Below are 13,596 nucleotides of genomic sequence, written 5' to 3'. Positions count from 1 at the left end.
TATGCTTTCTAGAAACAGATGAGACTGGTTTACAACTCCGCCAGGCTTCAAGGATTTTTTCCAGCAAGGATAGAGTTAACAATTGACAAACATATCTGAAGATATCTAAATATATCTAAAGTTAGTTCATTATTTCCATTTTTTCCTAATCACCACATCCTCCTTTTCTGGCCCCAGGCTAGAGCCTTTTTTACATACTTTTGTATTTCAATTTGGTAATAAAAAAAAGCAATAGAAGATATTTACACTAAATATAGATCTACTGGTATTATTTTGTGAAATATTCCTGTTTTCCTACACATGTATGGTGCATGGGTAAGAAGTTATTAAAAACTAAAAAAACTGTAGGTTGGTTAAATATTTTATATGATATACAAATAAAAAAAACACCTTGTACAGTGGTAATGTTTGAACAAGTATGAGTAGCGTAAAGAAACTGAGATCATTTAGGATTATGCTTTTTAAATATGTGATGCACTGCATTTGGCACCTAGGAATTGTAACAAAGGATTATTTACTTTCTTCAGCTATGCACAGGAAGAGTTCACATAGTGTTGAGGACAAATCTCCCCCCTGCATGGACTACACTGTCTGGCCATTACACTGCACAGATAACGTATCTCAAGGACATTTGGCCAGATTGTAATATTAATCAGATTATATTCAGACAAGCAGCAATCATTAAATACTGGTATTGTTGGGAATATTTCTTTATATAGTACCATCATATTCCGTATAACATAGACCAGGGATCCTGTACAATGTACAGTCCAAATCTGCCTTGTTGTCAATGCTGCCTGGCCCCTGGCTTTGGGTGACAGGTAGATATTGAAATTATATCTGCACAATAAAGAGTGGTAATATTGCACTGCATCCCCTGCCAGACTAACAGGAACCCCCAAGAACCACGTGTGCAGCAGAGATGTGAAACACTTCCCAGGCCTTTTGTATTTTTTTCTACTTTTAGATGTTGCAAACTAATCCATCTCTCTGCCTAAAATGTATTTGTAGTGTATAGTAATCTGGTGTTCTGCCAGCATTATTCTCCGAACCTGTGGATATACAGACAGGGTTTTCCAGGTTTTTTCCAATATAGGTTTCCTTGTCATCTCTTATAGAAAGCAAGTTTTAAAAGAACAGCTCAGGATCATGGAACATAAGTCTTGCATCTTGTCAAAAAAACATGTGCAAGAACATTAGGGAATATGTACCTTGTATTTAATGTATGATAAAATGTTTAAATGTATTTGCATTACTGAGAACAGCTCTGATGTGCAATGTTAAGTAATTGACAGCAGCCTATTAGGTTTTAATTTAATGAAGGCAAATAAACATTTGTTGATACAGTACTGTAAATTAAATATATACTATTTAATGTGTTTATTTATTTTGTAGTTTATTATGCTGACGTATCTCTTCATGCTTGCCTGGCTCGGAGTCACAGCCTTCACCTCACTACCAGTTTACATGTACTTCAATCTTTGGACCGTTTGTCGAAATGCCACAGTCGTTGGTGACGCAAATTTTTGTCTGGACCTTCGTCAGTTTGGTATGTTCTGTTTTGTTGAAAAAAATACATAAAAAATTATTTTGTTAAAAGCTGTCTGTAGAGCACTCCATACAAAACATATCCAATCACTGACATATCTCTTTGTGGCAACAGTAAGTTTCGCAAGTTGGAAAAGATCAAGGTGCACAACTGGAGAACCTACAGATACATTTAATGAATAATGTGAGTTAGCATGGTAACCCCGATTGTCCAGGTCCTAGGCATCTTCATTGAACACTATTAGTTTTGTGCTGTTTGGGTTTTGAGTAGCAATAAATCCATCAAAGGGAAACTAAACAAACAACAATAAAAAACTGTTACTCTACTCTCAGCTCATCACATTCTAAGATAGAGGCTTACACATATCTAAGAACATTATTGTCATTTCAAAGTAGTCAGTATAGAATCACATAGCTCTAATAAAATAGCAGATCGTTAGTTGGAAGTATAATGAATATGCTATGATATGCATTGGGTTTCATTGCTTGGCTTTTTCTACTTCCTACTGCCTGCGTTAGAAGTCATCACTCCAGTGAGGCGGCCAGTGTAGAAACTAATTTAACTATATATTCACCCTTTAAACTTGCTGCACTTACAGAAAAAATGGTTAAAGTGCCAGAAATATGATGTGCGCCGACCTCCTTCTTTGACAACATGGAGCTCAGAATTCCTGGGCACTTGGTGTTAGCCCTGCTTACATCATACCTGATGCATTACAAATAAACAAGGACCTCTTCTTAACATCTCCCTGATCTGACTACCCCTTACAAGTGCACAGGAATTCATCAGCTTATAGAATTTCTGGCAAATACTAAGACAATTATATCTTTCATTTATTAAAAAGATATAACAAAATACTGTCAATAGTATATTTAGCAGACCTAAAGGGAGCAAAAAAGAGAAAGTAATTATTAGGTACAAGTTGGGCCAGTTGTATCTCAGCATTAATTAAATGGTATTTTCATTTTGTGAATCAAAGTAGGAGATTATTTTCAGCAAAAATGATATTACTGATTGAAAAAGACTGTTGTACAGAAAGGTCCACATAACTTTGATGTTCAGTATTGCAGGTCAGAGTGAGTATCTGTAAGCCAATGTCCCTGGATAAGGGCACAAATATATTTTTCTATAATATTTCTCTAATGTTTGACTCCAGTAGTCTTCTGTGGTTTAGTTTCCAGGTTAAAAGTTCCTGTGAACATTATTATAACAGTTTTTGTTCTTTTCAGATATAGATGGCTTTTATTACCAACAGATGAATATGGGTACTTCTAAAAGCTATATATTTTCGTAAGGAAGCAAGCTGTGCTATATTATATCACAGTGGGGCACAATAAAAGGCTTGTTCTTGTCCATGTATCATATTTGAAAGGACGTGTGCATCATACATCATAGTTTCCTGACCTAAGGACTAAATTATTCACTGAACATTGTATCTTAATATCAATCCTCAAAAAGCATGCTACTTAGGTAATATTTTATAAATAATGCATTTTATTTGGGAACTTTGGTTTATTGTAGAGGTATACTTATTGTCATAGGTCAGCATGTGTCAAACCCAACAATAAAAGATTAGGTACATACATCTTATCAAAGACATCTCACCGCAGTAAAGAAAGATATACTATGTAGAGGAAAGACCTCATTTTTAGGGTGACATTAAATAATCTCTGGAAGTGTTTCTCAACCTTTTTGACTCCTGCTATAATACCTATATCCACAATTCACCGTACATGTAGTGTGGTGGTCCAAAAAGATAACTGGTATCAATTTTACTGACCTTCACAAAGATTCACAAATTGGTCACAAACTCAAGGAACCCCTTGCAACTTCTAAAGGAACATCAGGGTTTCAGGGAACCCTGTTTGAGAAACACTGGTCTACAGGATTTAAACAATATAGGACTAAGGGCTGTTTTACACTTGCAGTTGACTTCAACCTTCAATCGTAGGCTTAGCCTCGCTGAATGGGATTGATTGGGAACCATTTGTGTAAGCATTTCCTCGCAATTGTGGTGGATCATAGCATAGTTTTTGGCAGTGACAAGTTGCTTCTAGCCATGTAGTTGCGTTATCCCCCCCCCCACACCCTGGAAGAAGAACTATACCACAAGGACAAAGGCTGCAAAAATTACCTTTGGTGTATTTGGCTCCTGGACTTAAAGCAGCAGATTGCTATGTGTCTGTGAGTGCCTATCTGTGCAGTTTTCCATCACAAGTGTATAACGGACCTGGGTGTTCTGGAAAACTTTCATAAATATATTGACAATTAGTCTGGTTATGTTAGAAAAAAGCTTTACTGGCTCTCTTTTTGACTGTGCACATTCTTTGTAATTGGTCCACAAGAGGTCAGTTTCAAGTTGATGTTGTATTTGCACTAATTTTCATAAATTCCTGTATTTCAGGCATTGTACCAATTGGTGAGGAAAAGAAACTGTGTACGCCATCTGAAACTTTCCTGAGGATGTGTGAATCTACTGATGTGAGTTGTATACCCTTCCCACATGACATTAACACATGACTCTTTACTTACTAAGGCAGAGGTGCTGAATGACAATAGCAGGAATAAATTACCAAGGTATGCAAATGCTGGCTTAACCAAGTTAGGAAAGAAGCAAGATTCAGTCTGAATATTGAAGATACACAATCTGAAACATATCATCTGGCACATAGCATTTATTACCTTCAATACAAGTATATTCTTGGGATTATCAGTTAGTCTAAAGGTAACATCTGGAACTGTATGTAAAGTTTCTGAAAGCTTAGGAGTATCTGAACTCAAAAAAGTTCTTCTCTGCTCTTCTTTTATAGTTACTTGCTAATCATTCCACCGCTTTAGGGTGACAAAACTCTCTCACTGTGTATAATGTACTCATGGAGGTGTAACATTGTCAGCCTAGAACAGGACTACAAATAGATATTTCTCCCTTGATCTCTGTTACATAATTCATTTTCAGGAAGGCAGCTTGAAACGAAGATAACAGTATTTGTGATTGTAGCCTTTATCTAAAAAAGTGACTTTTTTATGACAAAATATAAAAAAAAATATTACAGGTATTTTTTTATAGTTTCCGAAAAAAGTTCGTAGCCTGAAAAAGAAAATTAATGCAGCCAGCACATTTAAAAACTAATATTTATTGGCTGATAGTGTAGCTTATCTCGGTGTTCCCCTAAGTAACACTTAAAGGATCAGGATCACTTGAATGGTAAATATGCAAATATATAGACTGCTTATACTTTACATTTGCCTATTCCTTAAAAAGATACGGCTTCACTGCTCACGATCTTTGGCTTGTTTTACAGTACATACAAACCAACAGGAGATGCAATTGTTAAGCAGTAATTGCACAGCTTCACAACCAACCATGAGAACAAGCCATAATGCATTAGAAAGAGTGAGGTTTAAAGCAGAGAAAGGGTAGTATGAAACAGAGCAGGAAGAAGGTTGCTGATATGGACCAAGGTATTGTAAAAAAGGTTCTTCTAAAATTGGTTCAATGCTTTTATTCTAGGAGTCAAAATTATGTTTAAATAGATTGTTTATAGAATGTTGATGTATTCATTACCTGTGCTTTTAATTTAGCTGTAGCCACCAATAAAATTGGTATTACATTACATGCTTTATTGTTACAATTATTCTTCCTCTGCAGCTGAACATGACATTCCATCTGTTTATTGTTGCCTTGGCTGGTGCTGGAGCTGCAGTTATTGCTATGGTAAGCCACTCATTTAATAAAACAGATTGTTCTGCATTCACTGATTTTGTTAACTATATTCATGTTTGATATATAATGTATTTTGCATATTGTTTTAAATATCTTAGAGGTATTTTTAAAAAATAAATACAAGTAAATAATCCATGATAGACTAGATAAAGTACGCTTTGCAAATGGCTAACCTAATATTTATTCTAAATTCCCAACTTCAGGTAGATATATAAGACACATATAATAATATTGTAGCTCAATATACATTAATAATTTTTTTAATCATCTTTTCACATGGAGATCTACTGTTGCAGTTACATGGCAATTGGCTCCTTACCTTAGCAAACTAGGTGCTAAACTAATAGCAAATGCTTAACCAACACTAACTAACCCGGGTGTCAATAGCTTCACTGAATGAATGAGAGCACACTTGCTTGCATTAGGGGCCAGCTGGGGTAGGGCAGGGGCCCAGCCACCATGTACAACTCAACTTGGTATCAGCCTTTTACAGTCCACTGTACAGCCAAGATAAGAATGGCGGAGAAAAAAATGCATCACAAGGAATAAGTCAGCTGTGCTGCGCAATACTCATGTGCCAGCAAAAGCATGCTGTTAGGAGAAAATTCAATTGATTAGGCTGCTGATTTTCATTTTACTCCTAAAGGTGCGTACACACTTCCAATTTTTATCGTTCCAATCGAACGACGAACGATCGATTGGGCAAAAAATCGTTCGTAAAAAAGTAACCAACGACGCCGACGAACGAGGAAACTCGTTGGAAACGAACGACCGGACCGGCGGATCGGATTGGACGACGATCGTTGAACATCGTTCGTGTGTACGGTCGTTCGTTGATCGTCCATGTTCAGAGCATGCGTGATGAACGAACGTCCGTTCACTTTCCTGTCGTGCACATAGTTCCTCTATCGCTTAAACGATCGTATCTATTGTGTGTACAATATCTACGAACGATCGTGTCGTTATCTCTATGTGCAGGATCCGTGCTATACGATCGTTCGTATATATCGTGCAGGATCGTTCGTCGTTCGTTTTCCAACGATAATAATTGGAAGTGTGTACATAGCTTAAGTCACATGCTGGGGGAGGGGTACAACCTGGAAGAGTTTCTTGACTGCAGCTAAGAAGAAAGCAGGTCTTCTGTCCTACTAGCCACAGATTGTAAGTCTCAAAAATGAATGACAAAAATACAAATCCCTTGATTTTAAAAGGGATTCATATATAAACTGCCTGGCCAAAAAATTTCACACTCAAATTTTTAGTTGAATTGCCTTTAGCTTTTATTACAGCACACATTCATCATTGTATCATTTTGATAAACCTATGCAATATCATAACAATTGTTTCTAACTAAAGCTGCATTCATTTTTTACCAAGATCTTGTATTGATGATGGGAGAGTCGGACTGTTGCATAAGATTTTCTCCAGTACATCCCAATCATTCTAAATGAGCTTAGGGTCTGAACTCTGTGGTAGCAAGTCCATGTTGGTCATGGGCCATGGGCCACATAGACAATACTGTAAATGGTCATAGGCCCTGAACTACTTTTTCACATGTACCCAATGAAACCTGGAATTACTGGAATGTAACCTGGTCTCTGATTATATTCAGGTAGTCAGCTGATTACTATTTTTTCGGCACATAACTTTGCTGAACGTAGAGCTGACCAACTGAAGCAATCCCAGACTATAACTCTGCTTCTAAAGCATTTGTTTTGTTTTTTTTTTTGGCCATGCAGTATGAGTTTCATCTGTGTATTTAGTTGTTTTGCCTGGAGTCAGCTTGAACTAGTTAGCTTTAAATCTAATAAGTGTAGGCAATCTGTGATAATATGAAGTTGAAAATATCTATGTGTCTGACCTGTGAAAACATTCTGTAATTCTGTTAAGCCTGGTTTCTATTCCAGACACTTCTGCCAGACATTATACAAGCCTCTGGCCATTTGTACTTCTTCACTGCAGGAAAAGCAATATACAGTAGCTTTATCAAGCCTGTAAGTGGAAAGTTAAAGAGAGGTTATCACCATGCTCTTTCCTTTAGTCATAAAACTCAATTTTTTAGATTAACATCACTGTGCAATGCAGCAAGGCTTGGCTTACATTGCTACCACTTCTTCATCCAGTCTGAATGTTAATTTGTAGGGGATTGCAGGAAGCTGTTACAAATCTTGTTTAAAGAAAAAAAATATATCTGAGAAATGTGTCACCATTGGTATGCTCTAAAGTGTCCTTTAAATGTTCGTCCTTTCCTAAATCAAAGCAAGTGCCCATTTGTTGTAAGGCAGTTCTGGCCACTGTGTTTTTATAGTAATCTTACCAGAGGATGTTTCCTATTCCTATGAAATAAAATACAAAATATTCTTTCTGACATTCCCATAAATACTTAAATCTACTTCTTGATAACATAGAAATATAACACTCGCCCACAGCAATTTACCATCCACATCCATCTAAGCCAGGAAATATTGATTTATTTAATTTTTGCATAAATTTCAGTTCATAGTTTATCTAATCTGTGTATTATATAAAAGTTTTGTTGTAATTTTACAGTTTAATTATGCGTTTTTTCAAGTATAAAAATGCCTTTTGAAAAGCCACTGGTTTAGCTTCCTGCATTATCACAGGTTTTTTTGTAATCAAGTGCTGATCTGAGATTTTGTTTGTAAAGTCTCTGGCTCTGCAAACTGATATAAGGTTTAATCTTTTTAGATTTAGTGGCACTGTAGACTGAACACTGCTACTGAAAGTATTTTGCTGACAAACTGTGGGATATTTACAGAAGTGGCAAGATCTGTTCTTATCACAAGTTTTGGCATGACACATAGATGTGTTAGTTTGTTTAATGGATTTTCATAAAGTGAAATGTTAGGGTTTAAGGTAATGTTATGCTCAGGAGGTCTAGGTGTTAGGGTTAAAGTTAGGGTTAGGTTTTGCAGGTGTGGTGGGGGTAGGATTTAAATAGGAGAGGTTTCATCTTAAAGCATAAGTTATAATTCCACAACAATTGGTGATCAGACCAACTTCAATAAGTATTCTTACCTACTTCTAACTTATAGATACAGGTTTAACTAATGTCCTAAAATGATATCAACATTACCAAAGGACCTCAACCTTCCCTAGAAGATTGTTTGCGATATCAATAATTTATCAATACTTATCAATGTTAATTGGTTAACAAAAAACACATCATTAGTCGCCTCCTATTCCTCTTCTTAAAAAGACCAACATTTTTTTTTTATTAAAATTAGTCAAAATTTGTTCTAATATACTACAACAAAATACTACAATACATATTGGCAACTAGACTATGAGTTGCTATTTATTTCTGGGGATCTAATAACTTTAACTATTTAGGAAACCATTTATAATTGGTCCTATACTAAAAATTCTACACTAAAGTGAATTCTGTTTGATATTTCTGGATTACTAAAGATCTTAGGGCTCATGTATGAAAGGATGTCTAAAAAATCTTGTTGCTCATGGTAAGCAATCAGCTTCCTCCTTCATTATTTACAGTCTATGGTTGCAAAAATGAAATTATGATCTTAGTTGGCTGCTGCAGGCATCAAGAAATGCGCTTCTTGGCACATTGTTATACCTAACCCCTATTAGATGTAAATCCCTTAGCGCTGTTCTATCTTTTTAGTATTTTGAATAATCTTCTGTAATCCAGGTGAATTTGAACCATGGAAATATGGTATCTTGTCACTGTTTACTACCCAGTTGATTATTATATATCCAAAATAAAATCTTCAATGAGCATTTTAAAACGTGGTTCCAATAATATAATCTATTGAAATTATGTTGGCAATAAAGGTGCAGAAATAATTAAACAATCATTTTCTTTGTGTTTTTTTTAAAGGTCCATTACCTAATGGTGCTGTCCGCCAACTGGGCCTATGTGAAAGATGCCTGCCGAATGCAAAAATATGAAGACATCAAATCCAAGGAAGAGCAGGAACTTCATGACATTCACTCCACCCGTTCTAAAGAGCGGCTGAATGCTTACACATAAAACTAAACTCCTACATTTGTAACATTTCAGTTCTTTGTTGTTTCAACTAACAGCCTCCCTTCCATTATAAAATGAAATGAAGTGCTTTTCCTAAAAGATAGGCCGAGTGTCACCTATCTCCATAATCTTGATTGACCAGCACTTTGCATCTTCACAGTGATCTGTGTGACAATGTCATATATTATGGAACACCCTGATAGTTTTTTTTCCCAAATTGCCATAAAGGTGACTGGTTTCTTAGATGACAAAAAAATTAACTGTTCAATAAAGATGTCCATTTCCTTTTTTAACCACTTTATATGTGTTTTGCATAAAACATTTTGCATTGTTTCCTATGTTTTTGAAGAGAAAGCTTTTTATACTTTTTAGTTTTGAGTTTTAAAAACTACTTTTACCTACAGGTAAACCTCAAAGGGACCGTTGTACAGAAAGCATGTACAAATAATCTGCTTACAGTTCTGAGTTCTAAATCATGCATGGGCTTCTTTAGTAATGTAGTCTGTTGGCCCTATGAGTAGCCATATAGATATCACTTTTTTTTTAGCAGATTCAAGGTGCTTCTTTTTTGGTGTTATGTAGTATTAATGTTTACTAATACAACATCAGTTTACAACTTCTGGCAACTACAGTGACAACTGTTTCAAATTGTGAGCATGCATAACGTGATACTAGTGCATGAGCACCCCCATAATTTAAGCCTCTAAAACATTTATCTCAAACCTATGAGGGATTTCTAACCAAGAGAAAATCTGAAAGAATCAGTATACAGTAGTTAGCTATTTGTTTTAGGTTTCTTTTTATATCTCTTGTAAAATAAATATGTCATGCTGTCAGCCGAGTTAAATGTTTTGTGAACTATTTTCAAAATTACTGAAGTTTCTTCAGCTGTGAAAAAACATATATATATATCATGTTCCTGGGTATGTAAAAATTCCATCCTATCCAGCTGTGGACCTGTGTTTGTAGTTCTACTTTGAAATCAAGACATACTCAGCTAAACACTAGATATGATGAAGGGTTTATCATTTTTCAATGTTACTGGACCAAATGTTTCCATCATTCTATAGGAATGCTGTTGGAATGCTGTGAAGTATCTATTGAATATAACATTTCCAGAAAAATATTGTCAGTGGTTAAAAAAAAAAAGTAAAAAAAAATAAAAATAAACATTGTTTTGTGCACTTTATTGATCAACTACGTGAGTGCTCAGTGTAAGTGCATAGTTCATTTGAACAGTTCTTGGGGTTAACTGACCATCATTTTGTTAGGTGCTTGTTTGATTTTGCCCATTCAGTCCTTTTGTAGGTTCTGCGTGTAATGACAGTTTGGTAGTAGTTGTTGATTCAGCCCTAGTAGATGACATTTCTTGAGTATGGGGTGTTATATTGTACACAGCACATTTACAGATTTCTAGTGGCCCTAATGGCAGACTTTCCTAATGTACCAGTTTCTTCACATGTTTTAATGCAGTCTTCATTCTACCTACAGAAGTATCTATCTTTTTCAAAGTGATTTATGGTTCAAACCTCAGCACATTTGGAGAATTTTTTCACAACAACATGACTATGTGTTTCTCTGGGGCTGTACAACGTATTTACATACTTTATGAAACTATACATTTGGAGAAAAGTGTGGTTTTAGCAGGTAAAGAACTCTTTAAAGAGCCCTTCAATCTAAAATAAAACTTGGTTCTACAAAAAACGATTAGCAGTTGTAGTCATATGTATATACAAGGAGTAGACATATGTCTTTGCAAGAGACATGTAGTGTATAATCTAGTTTAAATTCTTATCTCAATCCCTTTTTATTATGTATGGCCAAATAAGTGAAAGAACCAGGTTGTGACATCTACAAATGAAGCTTCTTTGTAATGTTGTAAATCTTACTCTGCAGGATGACTGATAGTATCCATAGTTAAAGGGTCTCCACAATTAGAGCTCCTGATTTCTGGCTTAGATATTTTTTAAGAAAGTCCCTTTTAAAGTTTTGCCATGTAAAAAAATGAGATCTTTAGGAGCAACTGGAGAATTTATAACCCAGTGAAGAATTGCCTTGAAATCCTACTAAAGGGAAAGAAAACCAGCCTGGCAAGCTCCAGTGACTGCTCCTCCTATGACTCTCATTAGGACTAGCCAACGTGTGATGAGTTGTTTTCCAGAGTAAGATATACTTGTATACAATACCTGCCAGCCTCTTCTTAGCAATCTTACTATAAACTATAGCTATATCATTCTCTTTATTCAGACTGAAAGCAAAAGTCAATATCTTCGCCTACCTGCATGGCAACTAATAATTACAATTTAAGTGAGGTTGTGCTATGGTCTGGTGTTTTGTAAGTAATACTAGCAGTAACCTTGTACAGTCATGTGAAAAAGAAAGTACTCCTCATGTAAAAGTTTTTCAACATGTTTAAAGTAGACAACGTTAGAAATTCATTCAAAAAGTGCCTACATACAAAAGTGATATATTTGAGCAGATAGCACATCATGCCAAAATCATAAAGCCTTCAGGAAAGATTGTTGATGCATTTTAGTCTAGTGTGGGATTGCAAAAATGTATCAAATTATTTAGGTCAGTCATGTCATTGTAAGGAAAATATTTTTCAACTACTGCTAGCTTGTCCAGGACTGGCTGGCCCTTTTTTTGCCTATTGCTCCAGGATCTGCAGGTAGCACATTTGGTGTCCAGGAACTTACTTTTACAATCAAAGGGATTGCAGCAATTCAGCGTTCATAGAAGATGTGCCTGGAAAAAGTGAGAGCAAGATTAAAGGTTGCCATGGAACATATAGGCAAAGGCCAAGACCTCTGAAAAAATGTACCGTGAACTAATGAATCCAAGGTTCAGTTGTATGCCCCCAGAAGGAGTGCACATGTTTGGCCCAAACCAAGGACAGCTTTTCAGAAGAAGAAACTTAGGAGAAGAACCTGGAGAAGGACCTGTGAAGTATGGTGATGGAAATATCATGGCTTGTGTGCACTTTGCTGCTTCGAGGCTTGGTCATCTTGCAGTTGCAGTCAACTATAAATTCTGCATCACTTAACGAAATGAAAGCCCATCTGTCTGAAAGTGGGAAAGTGGGATATTTCAACATTATAATAATCTAAAGTCACAAACCTTTCTTAAAAAGAAGAAATTGGCATTGCCTAGTTAAACCCCTGATATGAATTTAATTGAAATTTTGCTTGGGATTTGAAGTGGGCAGTTTATGAAAAGAAACTTACAAACATGTTGCAGATGAAGGAAGTTTGCATGAGTAAAGTTAAGACTTTGGGTGTCAAAAATTGGTGGAAAATAATGCAAAAAGCAACTGCCAACTTTTGAGGCCAAGGGTGCACTTACTTTTCCACAGTATTTACAATTACATCTACTAAACATTTATTAATACCCCCAGCAAGTACATTAACTTGGTGGTCAGTAGAAAGAATGCCACACTTACAGATAGCTAAAGAGTTTATTTGCATCATTGGTAACTGACCAGGAAGGCACACATTGCTCATTGATCAAGAAGCCCCTAGCAACCCCTAGAGAACCCTAGGATTCCATGAAGCCTGAGAATGAAAAATCTGCCTTTACCAGTGATCACGGTTTAAATTAAAACTCATGCTTGTCTTTTCAGCAGGTGAGCACTTTCAATTGGATGTATTTACTTTTTTACATGACTGTATATAAATCAATATTTTAGTTGACTTTTTAGGCTTTTTAAAAAAAACGAAGGCAAACATATAAATGCAAAAGGGAAAAAGATGTATGTCTTTTATTTAAATTCCAAAGGTTTTCTAAATATGTCAAGCAACTCCTTTCTTCCATGCTGGGTTATCAAGAAGGCAACGATTCCTGGTTCATGTTTTCCATTGCATTCCATTAACCACCTTTACCGATTATTTGCACAATGAGTAGGCAAATTTCACAAAAAACTGTAACATCATTACTATACAGTGTGGCAAAGGTATGTGAATCAAAGATCATATGAGCTATAAACTCATTGCCAGTTAATGGTAAGGAAATATATGTATGTCAACTAGGTTTTCTTGAAGCTTAGCTGAAACTAAACACATTTTAATGTAGCTTTCCTCATAAAAGGTACATTATGCTTTTTCATCCTGCCTTTTCAATACATTCTTCTAAAACGGTGCCTTTTTATTTATTAAGGCAAAAGCTAAGCCTCACACACAGGTGGAAATCTAAAATAAGTTTTATCATAATATACCATAAATTCAAGCTTTAGGGATATGCATTTTGCCAACCTATATTGTTTCCCTACTAACAAAGCCTACAACATAATTTTAGGCTTTATCTAACACAAGG

General features: G+C 35.6%; 1 protein-coding gene across 2 annotated transcripts in view; it reads left to right on the top strand.

The window, feature by feature from the left end:
• Nucleotides 1-12,984, top strand: part of GPM6A (glycoprotein M6A) — a 112,307-nt gene extending 99,323 nt beyond the window's left edge. For both annotated transcript variants that reach the window (XM_072406069.1, XM_072406068.1), the window contains exons 4-7: nucleotides 1,396-1,549; nucleotides 3,954-4,030; nucleotides 5,199-5,264; nucleotides 9,136-12,984. In XM_072406069.1, the coding sequence (XP_072262170.1) occupies nucleotides 1,396-1,549; nucleotides 3,954-4,030; nucleotides 5,199-5,264; nucleotides 9,136-9,288 (450 nt within the window). In that variant the 3' untranslated portion in view covers nucleotides 9,289-12,984. The remainder of the gene's footprint in view (nucleotides 1-1,395; nucleotides 1,550-3,953; nucleotides 4,031-5,198; nucleotides 5,265-9,135) is intronic.
• Nucleotides 12,985-13,596: the final 612 nt, after the last annotated feature.

Source organism: Pyxicephalus adspersus, chromosome 3 (assembly GCF_032062135.1).
Source record: "Pyxicephalus adspersus chromosome 3, UCB_Pads_2.0, whole genome shotgun sequence".
Lineage (NCBI taxonomy): Eukaryota > Metazoa > Chordata > Amphibia > Anura > Pyxicephalidae > Pyxicephalus > Pyxicephalus adspersus.
This window is presented reverse-complemented; position numbering and strand designations above follow the sequence as displayed.